At 48.3% G+C, this 24,098-nt stretch overlaps 1 protein-coding gene across 2 annotated transcripts in view; it reads left to right on the forward strand.

Moving 5' to 3' along the window:
* The window catches only part of PLXNA2 (plexin A2), a 213,164-nt gene that overhangs the window by 178,878 nt on the left and 10,188 nt on the right, over nucleotides 1–24,098 (forward strand). Inside the window, exons 14-26 of one of the 2 annotated variants that reach the window (XM_059939005.1) lie at nucleotides 988–1,105; nucleotides 3,245–3,381; nucleotides 4,286–4,453; nucleotides 4,600–4,693; nucleotides 8,370–8,609; nucleotides 15,247–15,390; nucleotides 15,664–15,898; nucleotides 17,928–18,070; nucleotides 18,747–19,015; nucleotides 20,932–20,998; nucleotides 21,212–21,358; nucleotides 21,992–22,151; nucleotides 22,503–22,606. The exons of the other annotated variant lie outside the window; for it this stretch is intronic. Coding sequence (XP_059794988.1) covers nucleotides 988–1,105; nucleotides 3,245–3,381; nucleotides 4,286–4,453; nucleotides 4,600–4,693; nucleotides 8,370–8,609; nucleotides 15,247–15,390; nucleotides 15,664–15,898; nucleotides 17,928–18,070; nucleotides 18,747–19,015; nucleotides 20,932–20,998; nucleotides 21,212–21,358; nucleotides 21,992–22,151; nucleotides 22,503–22,606 — 2,026 coding nt within the window. The remainder of the gene's footprint in view (nucleotides 1–987; nucleotides 1,106–3,244; nucleotides 3,382–4,285; nucleotides 4,454–4,599; nucleotides 4,694–8,369; nucleotides 8,610–15,246; nucleotides 15,391–15,663; nucleotides 15,899–17,927; nucleotides 18,071–18,746; nucleotides 19,016–20,931; nucleotides 20,999–21,211; nucleotides 21,359–21,991; nucleotides 22,152–22,502; nucleotides 22,607–24,098) is intronic. 2 annotated transcript variants of the gene reach the window in all.

A 24,098-nucleotide genomic window follows, 5' to 3' on the forward strand; every position in this document is an offset into this window, starting at 1 on the left:
ATCTGTCCCCTGGGTTCCTTTTTGCTGAGCCTGGTGGAGCCCTTTCCCACCCATCCCATGCCTTAAAATTCCAGGCAAGAGATCCCCCCAAGAATCTGATTTCTTCAGTTCCTCCCATATCCTCCAGCTGCCCACTCTTTCTAGAGTCTGCTGTGGCTAAGGCAACCCGTCTGTAAATGTGCTTGTTATAACTTATCTCAGGCACCAGGGAAGCCCTCACTGGGGGTATCAAGCTGCACATCACGAGAGAGAGTGCCTCACCACCCCCCACCCCATTCTCCAGCTCTCCTGTTGATGTGAGACATGACTTCCAACCCCAGGGGTGGTTCACTGCCTCGCCCACCAGCTCCGTGAGCTCAGCCCTTGATTAAGTGGGAGTCCAGTTTCGATTGCTGTCCTAATGAACTCATCCACCTCCCACCCCCTCGCCTGCTGCCACTGGATGCCGCTCCTCCCATTCAGCTGGGAGCTCCCGGTTTGGGGAACTCACTATCTCACCAGATTATCTGTTCCCTCACTGCAGGAAACAAACCACAATTGAATCAGCTTGGCAAATCAGTCCTCACTCCCTCTTCTCGGGAGTGTTGCAGTGTTGGCTTGTCACAAAGAGCACTAAATTACTGCCCCTAGATCTCTGTTGAACATTAGGTTTATTCCACAAATACTGGGTTGATACCCAATGCTAAGCCCTGCGCTAGGCACTGGGGACTACAGGCTTGCTCATGGAAATAGGCAGCATAGCGTTTCGAGGGCTTTAGAGATGAGCTCATCCAACCTCTCATTGTACCGATGAGAGACTAAAGCCCAGAGAGGGAAAGTACTTTACCCAAGGTCACACAGCCACATGGTTGAGCAAGCTGAGTCTTGGTCCAGCACTATTGTAAGACTGTGATGAGTCATTCACTGTGACTATGACGGGGTGAGCAAGCTGGGGCAGGGATGCAGCTCTCCCCAAGTCTCTCATGGAAAGGTTTGCTCTCTCCTCAGGATCGTTTGTGAGATGGGCCATGCCCTTGTGGGGACCACCTCTGGGCCCGTGCGCCTGTGCATTGGAGAGTGTAAGCCAGAGTTCATGACCAAATCCCATCAACAGTACACATTTGTGGTGAGTATTGGGTCTAGTGCTGAGCTACGGGCTTCTAGCAAGGGCACATTTCTGCTCCAGACTTCTCCCAGGAAAGTCCCACCCACCCCTCTCCCAAGCCGGCACCTCCAGGCTTCTCGCAGATGGAGTAGGAGACCAGAAAAGGGAAAAAGCCTGTCTTTCCTGGGTGGGTCAAGTGCATGACCAACAACACTTTGGAGATTTTGGCGTCCCAGAGAGCCACAGGTCAGAGTTCTAAATAAGCAAAATCAGGCCTTTCTTAGAAAGTGGATCCTAGACGCAGGGTGGGGAGGGGCTGCCCTTTGTCCCGCCAATGTGATGTCTCTGTCTAATTCCAGCCTAATGAGGACAGATCGTCTGAGGGACCTAATTAAAAAGGCCTATATTTATCCACACGCTTTGTTTTCTGCCAAGGATATTTAAGTGGGAGTTTAGAGGAGCCATTTGAAATCCTGCAGGAACGCATGTCTGTGTGCGGGACCATGGGAGTGGGATGTACGAGTGAGCTGCTCTGTGTGTTGGTGTGGTTACACACACATATGCACACACTCAGCCCTGGAAACCCTTCTTCCCACCCAAGCAACAGATGGTGGAATCACAAAGGCTTTATTTTCTCTTGCTGAACAACCTGCTTCTTGGGCCCCAAAGTCCCTTTTCTGACACCTAACCAACATTGCCATATCAAGTTTTTCATTAAAAAGTGTTAACACCGGGCTTCCCTGGTGGCGCAGTGGTTGAGAGTCTGCCTGCCAGTGCAGGGGACACGGGTTCGAGCCCTGGTCTGGGAAGATCCCACATGCCGCGGAGCAACTGGTCCCGTGAGCCACAGTTGCTGAGCCTGCGCGTCTGGAGCCTGTGCTCCGCAACAAGAGAGGCCGCGATAGTGAGAGGCCCGCGCACCGCGATGAAGAGTGGCCCCTGCTTGCCGCAACTGGAGAAGGCCCTCTCACAGAAACGAAGACCCAACACAGCCATAAATCAATAAATAAATTAATTTAAAAAAAAAAAAAGTGTTAACACCAGCGGAGGGGGTCAAACCAGCCTTGCTCAGAGTATTGAAAAATTATTTGACCACAAAATTCTCTTCTCTCTAAAGCACTTTACTGCTTGTTTTAGGTTTTCCAGTCTCCGCCTTCTTATCTCAGCACCTCCACCTTTTCCTTGTACCAGTCTTCTCTCAGATGGGAGGGTACCATGGCCTATATGCAGCCCACCTACCCCATCTCCTGTGCAGGACAGACAGGGTCTTGTGTGAGAAGCAAACCCAGAAAGACTGGATGGAGAGAGCTGTAGCGTGTCAGAGCTGGGAGGGCTTTAGAGATCATGTAGCCCACCCTCCTGTCTTGACAGAGGAGGGAACAAAAGCCCAGAGTGATCCAGAAACTTGCTTCAGGGCCCATCACTAGTGAGTAGCTAATGTGGACTAGAGTTCATGCCTGTGTAGGTGCTCAGTTAAATGCACTTTCCACTCCACTCCGCTGCTCGATAGGCAGGAGCAATTTCTTTCTGATGCATTTTAGGCCAGATGACATTTCTTTTAGGCTTCAGGCTTAATTTTACAATTTAGTGAGCTTACTAGAAAATCCCAGCCAACGATGGGCCATCCTCCTGGTGAAGGTCAGGGAAGACACATCTAACATTTACTGACAGGTCTCTGCACCAGGCACCCTGTTGTGCCCTTATCTTGCTTAGGGAGGGACGGAAGGACACGAGCCTGGGCCATTAATGGATCCTCTTGGTGGCCCAATCCAGGCAGGGATCCTTTATTCAGCCCTATCGATTTTGTGCCAAAAAAATCAGTATGCGCTCCAGATAGAGAAGCATTTTCAAATTGTTCTCAATTTGCAAACTAATTGATAGATTAGTCAGTGTCATCTCTGCCTTCCCATCAGTGTTATGAGCATAAGACTCCCAGGGGAGTTAATTAATTGCAAAACGTGGCCCTCTGCCTTCCCTGGATATGCCTGGAGCCTCTTCTTAGAAAGGGTCTCAGCTCCAGGGTAGGCAGAGAGTGTTTGGGATTAGAAAGGGTTCACTCTGAGTGTGGACACAGTCCCTCCTTCTGTCTTTAAGTCTAGCCTGGGTTTCTCCCTTTGGGTAAAACCTGAGCTGTGATCATTTCTCTGCTTCCTCCCAAAGAACCCTTCCGTGTTGTCACTCAACCCCATCCGAGGGCCAGAGTCCGGAGGCACCATGGTGACCATCACGGGCCATTACCTCGGGGCTGGGAGCAGCGTGGCCGTTTACCTGGGCAACCAGACCTGCGAGTTCTATGGGTGAGATGGGCTCGAAGGAGCACTAGGAGACTGTACACGTGAGGCCTGTGCACACATGTTCCTGTGCATGTTCACATATGTGCCTGCCCCATCCTCTCCATGTTATGTGTCATGTCCTGGGCCCAAACACCATTCCAGTCACTGTAAGAAATATATACCACTAGTCAATTTGTATCATGAGTATCATAGGGGCTAAATACTTCTACAAATATTTAGAAGTGAGGACCATAAGAACTGCTGATGAGGGAGGTTCCCAGGAGCTCTCAGTCACCACCAGGATCAAGCATTCATTTTGTCCCCACCATGGTGACTTGAGAAACATGGAGATTGCATGGCCTCTGTCCTCTGCAATCCTCAGGGCATCTCTTATGTGCTAAAAATTGAACACCTACTATTTGTCAGATATTCCGATGAAGCCCTGGGGATGTAGAGAATCTAGAGAGAATTCTGAAAGGACCCCTGGATGAGAACCCAACTTGCCCAGTAAATCTCCTCCCTGGACCATAAACTGCCTGAGGGCAAGGACTGGATATTTGCTTCTCTGCATAGTAGATGCTCAATTTATTAACTGACTGACCAGACACTAAGCACTGGCTAAATAGTCATGGTCTAGATAAATCCAGAAAAGAGGAGTTCCCCCAAAGCCCAAGGAGCCCTGCCCCTGCCCCACCTTCTCTAATCCCCTTCTCCAGTTGGCTCCCTCCCTAATCCAACTGGAGTGGGATCTCAGGTAAAAAGAAGCACTGATACACACTGCTAAGGGATGTTCCCTAGTCTAGAGTATAAAAGGACAGAAGAACATTCCTGGGCCATACCCCCCAACCGGGGAAAACCCCTTCTCAGGCCAGAGGCTGCCCCTCTTGCCCATACCTTTGCTCACAACCCTCCTGCGGTCTCCCTGTAGGCGATCAATGAATGAGATCGTGTGTGTCTCACCCCCGTCGTCCAATGGGCTAGGGCCCGTCCCTGTCTCTGTGAGTGTCGACCGAGCCCGTGTGGACAACAACCTGCAGTTCGAGTACATAGATGACCCCCGGGTGCAGCGCATTGAGCCTGAGTGGAGTATCGCCAGGTGAGGCAGAGTGGGCGGGGACACACCCAGCCGCCGTGCAACCTAATCCCTTCTGCCCAAGTGCAGCTCCTGTGAGGATCCTAGGGGGGCAAGTGGTAGCAGTTTGAGAGGGTTTTTCACCTAACCCAGACTCTGCTTGTTCCCAGTGGCCACACACCCCTGACTATCACAGGCTTCAACCTGGATGTCATTCAGGAGCCAAGGATCCGAGTCAAGTTTAATGGCAAAGAATCTGTCAATGTGAGTAACCACGGGTCCCCCTGATCTGCAGGAAACAAGGCTGTGTCTGTGTTTTGCAGTGTGATAAGGTCTGTGTTAGGCACTGGGACATTTGACCGCCAGAGAAGAGTCCAGAATCATGGCCCCAAACACCTGGGCCTCACAATGATTTTTATAATTACAGTATAATCATTTCTTGTCAGAAGGTGATGTCATGAGTGTATAAACATACTGGCTTCTGAGCTTAAGATATGGTGCAAAAGGGCTCTTGTTTTCTGCCATGTTCACTTTGAGGTCTGATAAGAGGTAGTGTGAGGGGGGAAGAAATTCTGGATCCAGATTCAGACATCTGTGAATTGGAAACAAAACACCACCATCTATTAGCTCTACAACCATGATCAAGTCGTTTAACGTCTCTGATCCTCCCTTCCCTGGCTAGAAATGCTGATGATAAGACTTGCCTCGCAGATTTGTAACCTGCCACTAGGCTGGTACCTGATAAATGTTAGTCACTGCATGCAGATAATTCCATCCTGGTTGCTAAGATGATCAAGCTGAACATTTCACTTTATTCCCTGTGCAGACCCATGTAATTTAATTTTTTTCCACTATGGATTTTTGTGATGTTAAAAAGTTCTCCATCATAAGAGCAGAATGTCTGCTATGTTGTTATAAATTTTTTAGTTCGTTCTACTGGCTGCATCTTACTCTTTTCAGTCAGTATTTTCTGAAACGTTATTGTATTCATAATTATAGTCCAGGAGATGCTATTATGGCCATTATTGTTCATATGAATTACTGCTTTGACCTTCTGGGGATTGACGAGGCTGAGATGGAGACAGAGATGGGCAAGATGGTGTTGGATCTACCCTCTTATCCCTGACACATTCCCAGCATGCTTGAGGCTTCCCGAGGAAACAGAGAAATACAGAAAATGACAGGCTGCCAGAAGGCTAGATCTGGAAAGGTCCCAGGGATGATCTGGTCCAAACTTCTCATGGTATAGCTTAGAAAACGAAGGCCAGAAAGGAGTAATGACTTGCCCCCAATCATGAAGGTGGCTGGTGGCAGGACCAAGCTAGATCCCAAACACCTGACTCTTCGTAACTAGACCACGTGAGATGATGGCGGGCTTGACATTCCATCATGCCAGAGACGTGGAGACACCTGTATCACACCTCCAGTGACCCACTGTGGTCACAGCTCTTTGGGCTAGAAGAGCGCGCAACTCCAGATCCCAACATAGAGCCCGATCCATGAGTAAAAGAGCTGTGCCCCCGCCCCACTTCCAGACCGAGGCTCAGTGTTCCCAGGCTGCCTCCATCTGTTTGCTGTCTCTAGGAGTTGGCCAGCCTGGCGAGGGGCAGCCCCTCCAGGACCAGCAGGACCCCAGAGGTTAAAGCCTCAGAACACAGAAAATAAAAGACATGGTTAATCTAGTACAGAGGGAATTTTGGAGGATGAGTGCATGACTGACAAGATTATAACCTCCAAAGGCTGCAGCATTAGTCCCCGGGAAGCTATTTGAAGAGAAGACTGGGCTGGGCAGGCCTCCCCACACCTGGCAGCCTTCTGAGAAGGCTTGGGTCCTGGGCATCCTGTGCGCCCGCCAGGACACGTTGGCAGCCCCAGGCAGGAACCTCCCCAGCAGTTCTCCCAGCCCACCCACCAGGACCTCAGTGCTTCAAGGAGTTAAGAAACAGCTCCTGCCTCTCAAGCGTTGGGGGCCCTGAGCTCCAACAGGGACCTGCCTGGAGCCTGCAGGCTGGCAGGCAGCCTGGAGGAAAGGCCTGGGTGTGCAGGTTTCCACCAAGCCGGGCCCCAGCATGGGAGGCCCGTAAACTCCGCCCGATGCCCTCTCTTTCAGGAGTGGTAAGAAAGAGCCATGTTGCCCCTGAAGCCCGGCTTGGGCTCCACGTCATCCTCAGTCCCCGGGGGCTACCCCCTGCCTTTGGGTTTGGAAGCAGCCCCAGTGAGAAGGGCCGAAGCGAAGGCCGCAAAACCCAAAGGAATGTTTAGCAAAGTGCCGATGCAGCGCTGGGCAGAGAGCAAACGGAGGCTGTTTGTCTGGGGGTGATTTGCTCATTCACAGAGGAGTCCCGTCCAGGGGCACTGGAGTGAGCAGGGAGGAAGATTGGGGCGGGGTGGGGGGGGCGGCGCAGGGAAGCGGTGCTTGGGCTGGGGGTCTGCCCTGCGGAGCCCAGGGAGGGGACTCCCAGCTCAACTCTGCCTGTTTGACCGCACCACCATTTTCCTCATGCCAGGCTGTCCCCAGCTGGAACGTGAAAGGGACATTAGGTTCACAAGGGGCTGCTGAAGCATGAGCTGAAAAGGGTGGGGATGGGTCCTGACCTCCAACACGGCACGAAGCCCTCAGTGAGCTGTTGGTTTAAACTCTTCAACTCCCTCTGGAAAGGGAGGGTTAAGACTTGGAGCTCTGACATAATTTCTATGCAAGCGTCAGCTTTTTTTTTGCAATTTCACACACGGTCTTGTTTTCTGAACATGAAGCCTGGGTATGTGTATGTTGGCCAGACATGCAACATGTGCGGACCTGCCAGGACAGCGTGTACTTGAGCAGGGTTCTCACAGATGCCCTTGGCTGTTGCTGGGACACCGTGTCCCAGAGCCAAAACTGAGCCGTGCAGGGCGAGACAGGAGGAGGTGGGGAGGGGTCCAGGTTTTCTTCCCAGACCACACGTGGGTCCTAGAGCGCTTTCTTCAATCTGGCTGCTGCCTTGGGAAGCCCGCAAACTAAACCACCAGAGGAGAGAATGGCACCACACATGCCACGTGGGGCCAGCTCAGCTAGGATGTTATTTGGGAGATGAGGGTCCACCAAGGAAGAAAGGACATTATGAACTCAGTGTCAATACCAAGGTTATATCCCCCGTGGAGAGTTAGGGGGCACTCGGTTGGAGAAGAGAGAGATCCGGACTAGAACATTTAAGGAGGTGAAGGATCCTTTTCATCCATCAGTGTTTTCAATAAACATTAACTGACCACCTACTATGTGCTCCTCTCACACAACTTCCTTCTTTCCATCACACATACACACACACATGAGCAGGAGACTGCTTCTGTCCTACTTTTTCCGCAAACATCCATGCTCCCTCATCCCCAGGACTTTGCTGCTGTTCTCTCTGCCAGGGACTTGGTCCCTTACCATCCCCCCTGTCTGGGTAAGTCCTACACATTCTTCAGATTAAATTTCATTCATCTCTTCCAAAGGAAAGCTCCCATGAGTCACCCTCACCCTGCCTCAGGCCATGCACGCATGCGCACAAACAACAGGCTCGTGCACACACACAGACACCCGCACGTTTCTCACCTCTATCCATGCATTTAACAGTGCTGGTGCCCCTCCTGTGCTCCAGGTCCTCTGCCAGGACTGCACTGTAATGCTTGTCGAATCATTTGTCTCCCCCATAGACTGTGACTGTTTCACGGATGGCCCAACTACTGGCACCGTTCCTGGCACAAAGTAGGTGCTCACTCAGTGTTGGTGAATGAATAAATGAAGTTAAAACACACCCCTCCCTGCCAAAAAAGAAAAAAAAAACAATTTCACAGCCCTTTTCCTCAAGCAAGTAGCCCACTGGAGACCGGCCAAAATAAGCAAAGAGTGGGAGGGCGGCAGTGTGACCCCCTCCATCACCTGCTGAGTGTTTGAACACCGTGCTCTTGGGCCCTTTAGGTGTGCAAAGTTGTGAACACCACCACCCTGACCTGCCTGGCACCCTCTCTGACCACGGACTACCGGCCCGGCCTGGACACCGTGGAACGGCCGGACGAGTTTGGATTCGTCTTTAACAATGTCCAGTCCTTGCTGATTTACAACGACACCAAGTTCATCTACTACCCCAACCCGACCTTTGAACTGCTCAGCCCCACTGGGGTCTTGGATCAAAAGCCGGGATCCCCCATCATTCTGAAGGTAGGAGGGTGAGATGGCTGCCTGCCACACGCAGGGGTGGCCGGAGCACCCCTCTCCTGGCCTGGCCCCCCTTTGATGCACATGGGCTCACATGGCTGTCATCTCCCTGTGAAGGGAGCTTGGTTATAGATATCGACCCACTGAGTGACATACCTTGCACTTGGGATTCTCAAGGAACACCGTAGAGTATTTCTGTGTGTCCTTGTGAGCTTTGGGACCTAAAAGTCCTGCAGTGCACTGGAAGCAACGATGTCCTTTATTGACCCCATCCGTGACCGCAGTAACTGCCCTCAAATGTGAAGAGGTCACGGTCCCCTGGTGCCATCCTTCCAGGTGTGTGTTACTCCACCACTTTCACTTCTATCCCCTGCGTCCTCCCCCAAACTTTCACTTGTTTACTGTTTGGTCTCCCCTTCCTTTCTCTTTACCACTCTCTTCCTCCCTTTCATTCTCTCTTCCCTTTGTTTTCTCTTTTTCTGTCTAAATTGTGGCTGTTAGAAGTCCTCTCCAAAAACTTACCATGGAGTCACTCATTGGTTTTTGCATTGCTGCCCTTACCCCGCCTCTTTAATCTCTTTTTATTTTTATTTATTTATTTTGTTCATCAACATTAGAATATATTTTGCATTTATATAATAAAATATAGAAGACAATAAAAATAAGTGAGCATTGCTACAAGCAACAACAGAAATAAAACTCATGAGCAATATTCAGCAAAACAAGGCAGACATAAAATGATATACACTGTATGGTTTCTTTTTAAAAAATTCAAAGCTGGGCAAAACAAATTTATGGTGAAGATAATTGTTACCTTGGGGGCAGAAAGCAGGGGTCATGATGAGGAAATGGTATAAGGAAGGCTTCCAAGGTCCTGGGAAAGTTCTGTTTCTTGATCTGAGTAGTGGTAATACTAGTGGGAGTTCAGATAACTCACATAAGTCATAAGTTTATAGTTAAACTTATGACTTATGCACTTTTCTCTATATTATAACTTACTAAGAAAGCTAAGACAAAAGCCTTATTTAGTTCATTAAGATCAACAGTAGGCAAAGAATTATTGAATATTATTTTAGACACCTACAAAGTTCAAGGAACTGTCTTAGGTGATCAAAGATTCCAAGTCCATTCCACTATCAAATTTTTTTTTTCTTATTAGTCATCCATTTTATACACATCAGTGAATAAATGTCAATCCCAATCTCCCAATTCATCACACCACCACCTCCACCCCCGCCGCTTTCCCCCCTTGGTGTCCATATGTTTTTTCTGTATTTCTGTGTCTCAATTTCTGCTTGGCAAACCAGTTCATCTGTACCACTTTCTAGGTTCCACATACATGCGTTAATATACGATATTTGTTTTTCTCTTTCTGACTTACTTCACTCTGTATGACAGTCTCTAGATCCATCCACGTCTCTACAAATGACCCAATTTTGTTCCTTTTAATAGTGGAGTAACATTCCATTGTATATATGTACCACAACTTCTTTATCTATTTGTCTGCTGATGGGCATTTAGGTTGCTTCCATGACCTGGCTATTGTAAATAGTGCTGCATTGAACATTGGGGTGCATGTGTCTCTTTGAACTATGGTTTTCTCTGGGTATATGCCCCGTAGTGGGATTGCTGGGTCATATGGTAATTCTATTTTTAGTTCTCTAAGGGACCTCCATACTGTTCTCCATAGTGGCTGTATCAATTTACATTCCCACCAACAGTGCAAGAGGGTCCCCTTTTATCCACACCCTCTCCGGCATTTGTTGTTTGTAGATTTTCTGATGATGCCCATTCTAACTGGTGTGAGGTGATACCTCATTGTAGTTTTGATTTGCATTTCTCTAATAATTAGTGATGTTGAGCTGCTTTTCATGTGCTTCTTGGCCATCTGTGTGTCTTCTTTGGAGAAATGTCTATTTAGGTCTTCTGCCCTTTTTTTGATTGGGTTGTTTGTTTTTTTTAATATTGAGCTGCATGAGCTGTTTATCTATTTTGGAGATTAATCCTTTGTCCGATGATTCATTTGCAAATATTTTCTCCCATTCTGAGGGTTGTCTTTTCGTCTTGTTTATGGTTTCCTTTGCTGTGCAAAAGCTTCTAAGTTTCAGTAGGTCCCATTTGGTTTTTTTTGTTTTTATTTCCATTACTCTAGGAGGTGGATCAAAAAATATCTTGCTGTGATTTATGTCAAAGAGTGTTCTTCCTATGTTTTCCTCTAAGAGTTTTATAGTGCCCGATCTTATATTTAGGTGTGTAATCCATTTTGAGTTTACTTTTGTGTATGCTGTTAAGGAGTGTTCTAATTTCATTCTTTTACATGTAGCTGTCCAGTTTTCCCAGCACCACTTATTGAAGAGACTGTCTTTTCTCCATTGTATATCCTTGCCTCCTTTGTCATAGATTAGTTGCCCATAGGTGTGTGGGTTTATCTCTGGGCTTTCTATCCTGTTCCATTGATCTATATTTCTGTTTTTGTGCCAGTACAATATTGTCTTGATTACTGTAGCTTTATAGTATAGCCTGAAGTCAGGGAGTCTGATTCCTCCAGCTCCATTTTTTTCTCTCAAGACTGCTTTGGCTATTCGGGGTCTTTTGTGTCTCCATACAAATTTTAAGACATTTTGTTCTAGTTCTGTAAAAAATGCCTTTGGTAATTTGATAGGGATTGCACTGAATCTGTAGATCGCTTTGGGTAGTATAGTCATTTTCACAATATTGATTCTTCCAATCCAAGAACATGGTATATCTCTCCATCTGTTGGTATCATCTTTAATTTCTTTCATCAGTGTCTTATAGTTTTCTGCATACAGGTCTTTTGTCTCCCTAGGTAGGTTTATTCCTAGCTATTTTATTCTTTTTGTTGCTATGGCAAATGGGAGCCTTTCCTTAATTTCTCTTTCAGTTTTTTCATCATTAGTGTATAGGAATGCAAGAGATTTCTGTGCATTAATTTTGCATCCTGCAACATTACCAAATTCATTGACCAGCTCTAGTAGTTTTCTGGTGGCATCTTTAGGATTCTCTATGTATATTATCATGTCATCTGCAAACAGTGACAGTTTTACTTCTTCTTTTCCAATTTGTATTCGTTTTATTTCTTTTTCTTCTCTGATTGCCGTGTCTAGGACTTCCAAAACTATGTTGAATAATAGTGGTGAGAGTGGACATCCTTGTCTTATTCCTGATCTTAGAGGAAATGCTTTCAGTTTTTCACCATTGAGAATGATGTTTGCTGTGGGTTTTTCATATATGGCCTTTATTATGTTGAAGTAGGTTCCCTCTGTGCTCACTTTCTGGAGAGTTTTTATCATAAATTGGTGTTAAATTTTGTCAAAAGCTTTTTCTGCATCTTTTGAGGTGATCATATGGTTTTTATTCTTCAGTTTGTTAATATGGTGTATCACATTGATTGATTTGCGTATATTGGAGAATCCTTGCATCCCTGGGATAAATCCCACTTGATCATGGTCTATGATGCTTTTAATGTGTTGTTGGATTCTGTTTGCTAGTACTTTGTTGAGGATTTTTGCATCTATATTCATCAGTGATATTGGTCTGTAATTTTCTTTTTTTATAGTATCTTTGTCTGGTTTTGGTATCAGGGTGATGGTGGCCTCATAGAATGAGTTTGGGAGTGTTCTTTCCTCTGCAATTTTTTGGAAGAGTTTCAGAAGGATGGGTGTTAGCTCTTCTCTAAATGTTTGATAGAATTCATCTGTGAAGCCATCTGGTCCTGGACTCTTGTTTGTTGGAAAATTTTTAATCACAGTTTCAATTTCATTACTTGTGATTGGTCTGTTCATATTTTCTATTTCTTCCTGGTTCAGTCTTGGAAGGTTATACCTTTCTAAGAATTTGTCCATTTCTTCCAGGTTGTCCATTTTATTGGCATAGAGTTGCTTGTAGTAGTCTCTTAGGATGCTTTGTATTTCTGCGGTGTCTGTTGTAATTTCTTCTTTTTCATTTCTAATTTTATTGATTTGAGTCCTCTCCTTCTTTTTCTTCATGAGTCTGGCTAATGGTTTATCAATTTTGTTTATCTTCTCTAAGAACCAGCTTTTACTTTTATTGATCTTTGCTATTGTCTTCTTTGTTTCTATTTCATTTATTTCTGCTCTGATCTTGATGATTTCTTTCCTTCTGCTAACTTTGGGGTTTGTTTGTTCTTCTTTCTCTAGTTCCTTTAGGTGTAACGTTAGATTGTTTATTTGAGATTTTTCTTGTTTCTTGAGATGGGCTTGTATAGCAATAAACTTCCCTCTTAGAACTGCTTTTGCTGCATCCCATAGGTTTTGGATCATCGTGTTTTCATTGTCATTCGTCTCTAGGTATTTTTTGATTTCCTCTTTGATTTCTTCAGTGATCTCTTGGTTATTTAGTAACGTATTGTTTAGCCTCCGTGTGTTTGTGTATTTTACGTTTTTTTTCCCTGTAATTGATTTCTAATCTCATAGTGTTGTGGTCAGAAAAGATGGTTGACATGATTTCAATTTTCTTAAATTTACTGAGGCTTGATTTGTGATCCAAGATGTGATCTATCCTGGAGAATGTTCCGTGCACACTTGAGAAGAACGTGTAATCTGCTGTTTTGGAATGGAATGTCCTATAAATATCAATTAAATCTATCTGGTCTATTGTGTCATTTAAAGCTTGTGTTTCCTTATTAATTTTCTGTTTGGATGATCTGTCCATTGGTGTAAGTGAGGTGTTGAAGTCCCCCACTATTATTGTGTTACTGTTGATTTCCTCTTTTAGAGCTGTTAGCAGTTGCCTTATGTATTGAGGTGCTCTTATGTTGGGTGCATATATAATTGTTATATCTTCTTGGATTGATCTCTTGATCATTACGCAGTGTCCTTCCTTGTCTCTTGTAACATTCTTTATTTTAAAGTCTATTTTATCTGATATGAGTATTGTCACTCCAGCTTTCTCTTGATTTCTTTTGCATGGAATATCTTTTTCCATCCCCTCAGTTTCAGTCTGTATGTGTCCCTAGGTCTGCAGTGGGTCTCTTGTAAACAGCATATATATGGGTCTTGTTTTTGTATCCATTCAGCAAGCCTGTGTCTTTTGGTTGGAGCATTTAATCCATTCATGTCTTTTTTTTTTTCCTACACTCCTCCTCCCCTAGTCTTTTTTTTTTTTTAATTTATTTATTTTTGGTTGTGTTGGGTCTTCGTTTCTGTGCGAGGGCTTTCTCTAGTTGCGGCAAGCGGGGGCCACTCTTTATCACGGTGCGCGGGCCTCTCACCATCGCAGCCTCTCTTGCTGCGGAGCACAGGCTCCAGACGTGCAGGCTCAGTAGTTGTGGCTCACGGGCCCAGTTGCTCCGCGGCATGTGGGATCTTCCCAGACCAGGGCCCGAACCCGTGTCCCCTGCATTGGCAGGCAGATTCTCAACCACTGCACCACCAGGGAAGCCCTACATTCATGTTTAAGATAATTATCAATATGTATGTTCCTATTACCATTTTCTTAATTGTTTTGGGTTTGTTTTTGTAGGTCCTTTTCTTCTCTTGTGTTTCCCACTTAGAGAAGTTCCTTTAGCGTTTGTTGGTTAGGTGGTGCTGCATTCTCTTAGCTTTTGCTTGTCTGTAAAGCTTTTGATTTCTCCATCAAATCTGAAGGAGATCCTTGCTGGGTAGAGTAATCTTGGTTGTAGGTTCTTCCCTTTAATCACTTTAAGTATATCATGCCACTCCCTTCTGGCTTGTAGAGTTTCTGCTGAGAAATCAGCTGTTAACCTTATTTGAGTTCCCTTGTATGTTATTTGTCATTTTTCCCTTGCTGCTTTCAATAATTTTTCTCTGTCTTTAATTTTTGCCAATTTGATTACTATGTGTCTTGGCATGTTTCTCCTTGGGTTTATCCTGTATGGGACTCTCTGCGCTTCCTGGACTTGGGTGGCTATTTCCTTTCCCATGTTAGGGAAGTTTTCGACTATAATCTCTTCAAATATTTTCTTGGGTCCTTTCTCTCTCTCTTCTCCTTCTGGGACCCCTATAATGCAAATGTTGTTGTGTTTAATGTTGTCCCAGAGGTCTCTTAGGCTATCTTCATTTCTTTTCATTCTTTTTTCTTTATTCTGTTCTGCAGCAGTGAATTCCACCATTCTGTCTTCTAGGTCACTTATCCGTTCTGCCTCAGTTATTCTGCTATTGATTCCTTCTAGTGTAGTTTTCATTTCAGTTATTGTATTGTTCATCTCTGTTTGCTTGTTCTTTACTTCTTCTAGGTCTTTTTAAAACATTTCTTGCATCTTCTCAATCTTTGCCTCCATTCTTTTTCCGAGGTCCTGGATCATCTTCACTATTGTTATTCTGAATTCTTTTTCTGGAAGGTTGCCTATCTCCACTTCATTAAGTTGTTTTTCTGGGGTTTTATCTTATTCCTTCATCTGGTACATAGCCCTCTGCCTTTTCATCTTGTCTATTTTTCTGTGAATGTGGGTTTTGTTCCACAGGCTGCAGGATTGTAGTTCTTCTTGCTTCTCCTGTCTGCCCTCTGGTGGATGAGGCTATCTAAGAGGCTTGTGGAAGTTTCCTGATGGGAGGGACTGGTCTTAATCTCTTTTTAAATAACCAGTTAGCTTCTGTGCACATATGTCAGTTATTCCTATTAAGATTGCTCTTATCTACAGGGCAAAAACCTCTGCCCTCCTGCTTCTGGAGGTGCCAAACTCAACTACACCGTGCTGATTGGAGAGACCCCATGCGCTGTCACTGTGTCCGAGACGCAACTGCTCTGTGAGCCTCCCAACCTCACTGGGCAGCACAAGGTCATGGTGAGTGAACCCTCTTATTATTCCTCCCCTCCTCACCTTTCATGTATAATCTGTCATAAAGAAAGGGTCTTCAACCTCCTCCATATCTCCTCATCACAAAGTCCTAAATAAATAGGTAGGAGTTAAGAACACAAGAAAAGAAAGGCAGATGATAAGCAGGAAGTCATTTTGTATCCAGACTGCACTGTGTGGTTGTGGTCTCTCATGCCCTTTCTGAATTGAGAAGGATTGGATGCCAGGGCTCTACAGCAACTGTGTGTGTGCCATGCGCAGGTCCACGTGGGTGGCATGGTATTCTCGCCTGGCTCGGTGAGTGTCATCTCAGACAGCTTGCTGACCCTGCCAGCCATCGTCAGCATCGCGGCGGGCGGCAGCCTCCTGCTCATCATCGTCATCATTGTGCTCATCGCCTACAAGCGCAAGTCTCGAGAAAATGACCTCACTCTCAAGCGGCTCCAAATGCAGATGGACAACCTGGAGTCCCGTGTGGCCCTGGAGTGTAAGGAAGGTAAGTGGAGGCACTCCCTCGCTTCCGGGACCCTCTTTCCTCACCAGCCTTATTACCCCCCCTCCCTAAAACAGCTCTCATCTTTGCTCCCATCTCTTCTACCACAAGCCACCCTGCTCCACTTTGACCTCTGTTTTCTGTTAAACTTCCTTTGCCCTTAAAATGCCCACAGTAAGGCCCCAGACCTGATCCCATTATTCTGTCTCCCTGTGCCCTGACTCATCCCACAATCCGGCCCAGCCTACTCTCCTTCCCGGGACCTCAGTCTCCCCACAGTCAGAGCCTCCTGGGCCCTGTTGCCTCAGACTCTAGATCCCCACGTAGGAGTGACAGCTCCTTTTGCCTGGCTGCCTTGGAGCAGCAGGAGAGGTGAGAGCACATGCCCTCCCTTCCACCCCATCCCCTCCCCCAGGGTGTGTTTTCAGCCAGTACTGCAGGCTAAGCCTCTGAAGGCCACTTTCAGGGCATCCCAGGCTGTGGTGGTGGAGACAGTGTTTCTTCTGTCTCCCAAGCAACCGCAGCTACCTGGTGTCCCCTTGGGCTGAGGACCTGGAAGACTCTCTGGGTAAACATCTCAATTAGGAATCAAAACACTTCTCCTTTTGCTGCAAACTTCAAGATCAGAACAAGCCCTCTGCTGGATGAACGGGAAGAGCTGGGCTGGGGCAAAGTGGGCCACGGCTCCTCCCAGTGCCAGGGCTGGGGAGGAGCAAGGAGGGCGTCAGGAGACAGGTCTGCCACCAAGGGGAAGCCCCTGTTTGGCCAAGGGCCTGGTGGTCAGGGCTCCCTAAATCTGGGTTTGGTGGTGTTCTCAGTTTCGTTTCTGTGTGTGTGAGTGTTAAATATATATAACATAAAATTTACCATTTTAACTTTCTTATCTCTGCACCCTAGTGCTCTCCCCTCCTCCAGTTCAGAGGCATTAAGTACATTCACAATATTGTGTGACCATCACCACCATCCATCTCCAGAACTTCCACATTTTCCCCAACTGAAACTCTGTACTCATGAAACAATAATCCCTCATCCTCCTCTCCCCTTGGCCCAAGAGGCATCCACTAGTCCACTTTCTGTCTCTATGAATTTGATTACTCTAGGAAACTCATATAAATGGCATCATACAGTATTTGTTCCTTTGTGTTTGGTTTATTTCACTTAGCATCATGTCTTTAAGGTTCATCCATGTTGTAGCATTTGAGAGAACGTCATTCCTTTTTAAGGCTAAATAATAGTCCATTGGGTATATAAACCACATTTTACTTATCAATTTATCTGTCAATGGACATTTGGGTTGTTTCCACCTTTTGGTATCATGAATAATGCTGCTGTGAATGTGAGGGTACAAGTATCTGTTCAAGTCCCTGCTTTCAGTTCTTTTGGATATATATGTAGGAGAGGAATTGCTGGGTCATTTGGTAATTCTATGTTTAATTTTTTGAGGAATCACCAAATTGGTTTCCAGAGCAGCTGTACCAATTTACATTCCCTCCAGCAAGATATGAAGGTTCCAGTTTTTCCACATCCTAGCCAACACATGTTATTTTCCACTTTTTTTATAATAGCCATCCTAATGGGTATGAAGTGGTATCTCATGGTGGTTTTGATTTTCATTTTCCCCCAAGGTTTTTGCATCTTGGTTTATTCTCTTGCTTGGAAAAGGGGAGCAAAGCTACCTATTCTGGTCTTTGTTTGATCTGTTCGACCACTGTCTCTCACCTGCTTCTAGCACCTGTATCACCTGCATGACCCAAGTCGTGTGCTTCCTTTCTTTTAACTACACTTATAATACATAGAAAGAAAATTCAAAATTATAGGTAAGCATAGAGGAGGAAATAACATAAAAATCACCCATAGTCCCACCACCTAAGAAAGGCAGACTGGAGATATCTCACCGCCCCTGGAGACGCACCCCATAACCCTCCCTGTCTCTACATCTGGCCCTTCCCTCCTCCACAAACTTCTCCCGCCTTTCCCCTCCCCTGCCTGCGTTCCCCTCCTGAGCTTCCCTGTCTCCACTGCACTTTCATAGCTTTTGCCGAGCTCCAGACAGACATCAACGAGCTGACCAGTGACCTGGACCGCTCAGGAATCCCCTACCTGGACTATCGGACCTATGCTATGCGAGTCCTGTTCCCTGGCATTGAGGACCATCCCGTCCTGCGTGAGCTGGAGGTAACACCCGCCTCCCTCGCCCAGCTGCCCAGCAGGGACATGGGGCCTGGGTTTCCTAGGAAATGCCAATGGGGCCCAGTGCTCAGAAGAAGGTCAGGAGTGAGGAGGAGAAATAGCTTGTAGAAGCAACGGGGATATTTCCAACCAGGAAAATCACAGCCGTGGGCGGGGGGCACCCAGGCCCTTTGGGATGATTCCAGGGGAAGGCTGATTGTTTGTCATTTTTAAATTAATGACTGAATTAATTAACTAAGATTCTGCCTCATTTCCGAATGGATTTAAGCTGGCTTAAGGAAAGACCTATGATTCTGTGAGGCTTGTTTGTTCATTTCTCAGTTTGTTTTACTAAAGATAATAAATCAGGGCAGAGGAGATTAAGGGGAGACTAGTAAACCAAGCTAGTCTTCTGTGGTATCTCCTGTTGTGTTGCATCCTTGGGAAAATCAGATGAATAGCATCCTCTCTGAGGTCTCTACCTGGAGCCCAACCCTCTCAACCCAGGGGGAAGTCAGAGCAGACTGCAGACCTCAGAGACCAGTTATTCCTACATCACCGAGGGTGGGGTGGTTACAGGCGTCATGGAGAGGGTCCTATAGCTGGTATCATCATCAGCTAACACCCTCACGGAGAGCCGGAAGCTCGTCCTCTGAGGCCACGCCCATCACATCCGTCCCAGGTGCAGGGCAATGGGCAGCAGCACGTGGAGAAGGCCCTGAAGCTCTTTGCCCAGCTCATCAACAACAAGGTGTTCCTGCTGACCTTCATCCGCACCCTGGAGCTGCAGCGCAGCTTCTCCATGCGGGACCGCGGCAACGTGGCCTCGCTCATCATGACCGGCCTGCAGGGCCGCCTGGAGTACGCCACCGACGTCCTCAAGCAGCTGCTCTCCGACCTCATCGATAAGAACCTGGAGAACAAGAACCACCCCAAGCTGCTTCTCCGGAGGTCTGACCTGCGCCAGGGGCGGGGAGGCATCTGAACAGGGACGTCGTGTGGGGGGTGGGGGGCAGGGCTGGTTAGTGTGGGTCCCACGAGAAGGCGCCCCTCCCCAGGAAGGCCTGTGTCCCCGCAGCTCCCAGTGCAGAGTCTCATCTTCCTTCAGTCCGGGTGGCTGTGCCGTGTCTGCAGGTGCTGAGCGTGATGCAGGAGCACAGGCCCCAGAGCACCTGAGCTTGAACCCCGGCTCTGCTACCTGCTAGTCGTGTGATCTTGGGCCAGTGATGTGGCCTCTCTGCTGTTTAGTTTCCTCGTGAACAAAATGACACTAATAATACCTGTCTTGAAGTCTCCCTCCCCATGCATCCTGAGTTTCACTGTCCAACACAGTAGCACATGTGACCATTAATTAAAATGAAAATTTAAAATTCAGTTCCTCCATTGCACTAACTGCATCCCAAGTGCTCGGTGGCCACCATATTGGAAGCGCAGATAGAGGCCATTCCCATCACAGCAGGATCTCTGTTGGACAGCACCTGGCTGGAGATATGGTGTGGCCTGTCCCATCAGTGCCCAGTTTCCTGGATCTGAATCACCAGCATCCACCACCACGCCCTCCTCGGTTGCCATTTTCCTGGCAGGGAAGAGGGTCAGAGACCTTGGCATCCATCCCCGAGCCTACCCTCTCTGGGCGCCCTGGGGAGCCCAGCACAGCTTTGGAGCTCAGCTGGCAGCAGGGCTTGGAATGTGCCACCTCCATTTCACTGCTTTCTCGGTAGCCTTCTCCTTGCAAGGTCTCAGGCTTCCAGACCCCATGTGGGGTGAGGAGGGAGAAAGAATGGCTTTGTTTTATGAGCACAGAGCCCCCATTCTGCCAATGTGAGCATTAGAAACTCTCATTAAGAACTGTTGTATTTAAATTAGAGCTAATCTCAGGCACAATGCAGGGAGAAGGTGCTGGGAGGGGCCAGGGAGAAAGCCACAATTTCTTCTGCCATTGTCACTCTCTCCCAGGCCCTCATTGCTGAGCAGCCCTGGCAAATGCCTGGGATTTACTGCAACGAGCGGGTATAATTTGCACCACGTGCAGGGAGTTAAAATACCCCTCCGGCATCCCCATCACTGAGGGTCTGTCACAGCCGCTTCGTTCCTTCGCAGGTCCCCAGATCTGCAGCCTGGGATGATGGGGGTGGGGCAGGACAAAGGGGCGGTGCTTACAGAGGCAGATCCCCTGTCAGCTAAACACTTGCACACACTGCTCTTTACCTGAGGGGCTGGGATCCACGACCCCGCAGGACAGCAGTGATGTCAGTGAGCAGGTATATGCACTATTCTTAGCACTTTACGTATATTAACTCATTCAACCTTGACAACAACCCTGTGGGATAGATGATGATGATGATGATGGTTATTACTATTATTATTATCATCATCCCCATTTAGAGATGGGGAAACTGAACCCAGAGAGAGGAAATGACTTACTCAAGATCACACAGGCCAGTACGCAGCAGAGTCAGGATTTGAACCCAGGCAGTCTGACTCTGTTTGGAGGGGAAGGTACCAGGGACCTTCTGGACATGCAAATAAAGTATTCAGATATGCAGGAAATCCCAAAGGGACAGAGAAACTCCATCACCCTGAGGCTGGAAGAGGGTAAGAGGATGGTATTCTTGGTCCCTGTGTCTGCAGACTCATAGTATCACTCCATTTTTGCAGGAAATTGAGGTCCAGAAAGAAGCCTCTAGCCCAAGGTCTCACTTCTCATTATTGGTAGAGTTGGGACAGAACACAGTGTCCTGGCCCCCAGCACTGTGTTCTTTCATGCCCTTGTTCTCTTGAACCCTGGTCCACACAACAAGCTAGGCACACCCCCGTCCCGAGACCCCTCCATAAAGGACTGCCCTTCATCCCTTCTGCCTCCCCAGGACAGAGTCCGTGGCTGAGAAGATGCTGACCAACTGGTTTGCCTTCCTCCTGCACAAGTTCCTGAAGGTGAGACTGGGAGTGAGACAGGAACTGGGAGTTGAGAGCAAGATGGGGGGCTGCCCCTCTGAGCCTGGCCATCAGGGCTGCATGGGGACCCCTCTTAGGAACAGAAACCTACCTGGCTGGGTGCCCCAAAGCCAAGCGGGCCTAGAAATAGGGTCAGGAGAGGGAGGGAAGGAGGCTGGTACCCCGCCACCCACGCCCTGCCTCTGCCCACAGGAGTGCGCGGGGGAGCCGCTCTTCATGCTGTACTGCGCCATCAAGCAGCAGATGGAGAAGGGCCCCATCGATGCCATCACGGGCGAGGCCCGCTACTCCCTGAGCGAGGACAAGCTCATCCGGCAGCAGATCGAGTACAAGACCCTGGTGAGGAGGCAGGAAGCCCAGGGGACAGCACGGACCTCCTGCCTCTGATCCGTGCTCTGCCTTCTCACCACAAAGCCAGTTTGAGGGGTCAATAAAGAGGTTGGGAGGCCGGCCTGGGGGCCAGTCCAGGGGGCATGCCAAGTGTCCCAAGGGCGGACACACAGGCCTGGGCCCCTCCTCCCCTATCTCATTGGGTGGGCCTAAAGAGCCTGCATTGCCTGCATTTACCCTGGATCACTCAGCGTTAGCTATGGGGAAATTAGCATTACAGGGAAGAAGTCTGCTGATTTCTAATATAGAGGTTTTGGGGAAGTGGGAGGCCAGCCCTTGAAACACCTGGAGCCACCCCGAATCCCCCAGGATGTCTCCACCCAGGATGACAGCCTCCCCTAAGCCATCAGGGGCTAGAAAGTAGAGTCCTGGTTCTCTGAGAAAGAGAGGTGGGCAGAAGGACTCAAGCTGTCATTGGCAGATGGCTGGAAGGTGAGAGAAACTGAGACACAGACAGAGGGACACCCGTTTCTCCTGTGAGGAGGGGGAGCCTGGGTAAGAGAAGGCTCCAGGGCCTCACTCCCTCTCCCCCAAATGGCTCCTTCAACTCGCATCCTGTTCCCCTTCTATCGCCACCTGTAGATCCTGAACTGCGTCAACCCTGACAACGAGAACAGTCCGGAGATCCCAGTGAAGGTGTTAAACTGTGACACCATCACGCAGGTCAAAGAGAAGATTCTCGATGCTGTCTACAAGAACGTGCCCTACTCCCAGCGGCCGAGGGCTGTTGACATGGACTTGGGTAGGAAACCTGGCCTTGGAGTGTGAGGGCAACTTCCAGGAGGGCATTTGGGCTATGGGGGGTGGGGTGGAAAACCCTGCCCCGCACACAGCCCCTCCTCGGGGCCTGGGTGCCGTCCAGGTGAGGGGCCAGGTGAAATGTTTGCCTGAAACACGGCCCACTCAGATGTGGCCACCTCTGGGGAGGCCCATGCTTTTGCCAGTGTTGGCCCCCCCGGAGCCCCAGACACCTGAAACACTGTCATTGCACCAGCTTGAGGGGGCCGGGGTTGCCAGGCCCCTAGAGGACGGCACGACTGGGCAGTCCCGGCCCCCGCCCCTCACACTGCTCCTGCACCACCCCTCCACCCAGAGTGGCGTCAAGGCCGGATTGCCCGGGTCGTGCTGCAGGACGAGGACATCACCACCAAGATCGAGGGTGACTGGAAGCGGCTCAACACGCTGATGCACTATCAGGTGAGGGCAGGGCTTTGCGTCAGGGACCCCTGCCCTCCCAGAATGCCCCCTCCTTCTAAGGTTTGCTCTAAGGCCCTCAAAGGCCTAAAAGGGTTTTCTTATCTCCCCTCTCCACCTCCTCCCTGAGTCTAGAGCAGTGATTCTCAGCCACAGCTGCCTATTAGAATTACTGGGGGAAGCTGTCGAAAACACGAGTGTCCAGACTCACCCTGAGAAACTGACTGAACTGGTGTGGGGTTGGGCTGGACATTCCTATCCTGTACAGAGTGTAGCTCTTCGCCTGCAGAAAAATGGCATCTTTCACAGACAGCTGCATAGTCTTCTGCTGCTTTCTCTTTGCTTTCTTACTAATGAGGCTTAACACGTCTCACCTGCAACGAAGCAGGGAATTGGGTCTTATATTCTGCCGCTTACTAGCTGGTGTCCCTGGGGAAGTTGCTTAAGCTCTCATTCTCATCTGTAAAATGGAGTTAATGGTGATCCCTGCCCCATAAAGTTGTGAGGAATAGATTGAGTATAGTAGGTAGAGTGTTTAGCACACCGGCAGACACATTGAATGGAACAGTCAAGAAAAAAAAAAAATCTCAGCAAAAGAACAAAAGATCCCGAGAGGTATCTACTCTCACCCCCCTTGCTTCTCATGGTAACCACCCACAGCTGGGGGTCTCTGTAAGATTAAGCACAGGTAGGCTGGTTGGGATTCGAAAAACATACTAAAATAGAAGCTGGAGATGAGAGACAGTGAGGGAAATTAAACCAACCAGAGGAAGCGCCTTGGGCAGCAGGACCCTGTGGGATTGCCTGATTAATAACATCATCCTCTGTCCCTACCTCACACGGGGAGGGTGCAGAGGGGCTGGCAGGCTGGATTCTTTTTTTTTTTTTAAATAGATTGATTGATTGTTTGATTTTTGGCTGTGTTGGGTCTTCGTTGCTGCGCGCAGGCTTTCTCTAGTTGCGGGGAGCGGAGGCTACTCTCCGTTGCGGTGCACGGGCTTCTCATTGCGGTGGCCTCTCTTGTTGCGGAGCACGGGCTCTAGGTGCGCGGGCTTCAATAGTTGTGGCGCGTGGGCTCGGTAGTTGTGGCTCGCGGGCTCTAGAGCGCAGGCTAAGTAGTTGTGGCACACGGGCTTAGTTACTCTGTGGCATGTGGGATCTTCCCGGACCAGGGCTTGAACCCGTGTCCCCTGCATTGGCAGGCGGATTCTTAACCACTGCGCCACCAGGGAAGCCCAGGCTGGGTTCTTAAGCACTGAGTTACCAACGACCAGGATGCTAGGGGTCCTAACAGCCAGCAGGACCTGCCTGGGAGCCTCTTGGGGCACAGACGAAAGAGAGGGGCACTGGGGAAACCCCAAAATGCTCCCTTCCAGGCTCCATCCCCCTTACTGGCCTGCATTTCCCATGCTGACACTCTGCCTGGACCCCCTCCCTAAATGGAGTAAGTGTGGTATAGTGGGAAGAGAAAAGGATTTGTGAGCTCTATTTAAAC

Source organism: Balaenoptera ricei, chromosome 1 (assembly GCF_028023285.1).
Source record: "Balaenoptera ricei isolate mBalRic1 chromosome 1, mBalRic1.hap2, whole genome shotgun sequence".
Lineage (NCBI taxonomy): Eukaryota > Metazoa > Chordata > Mammalia > Artiodactyla > Balaenopteridae > Balaenoptera > Balaenoptera ricei.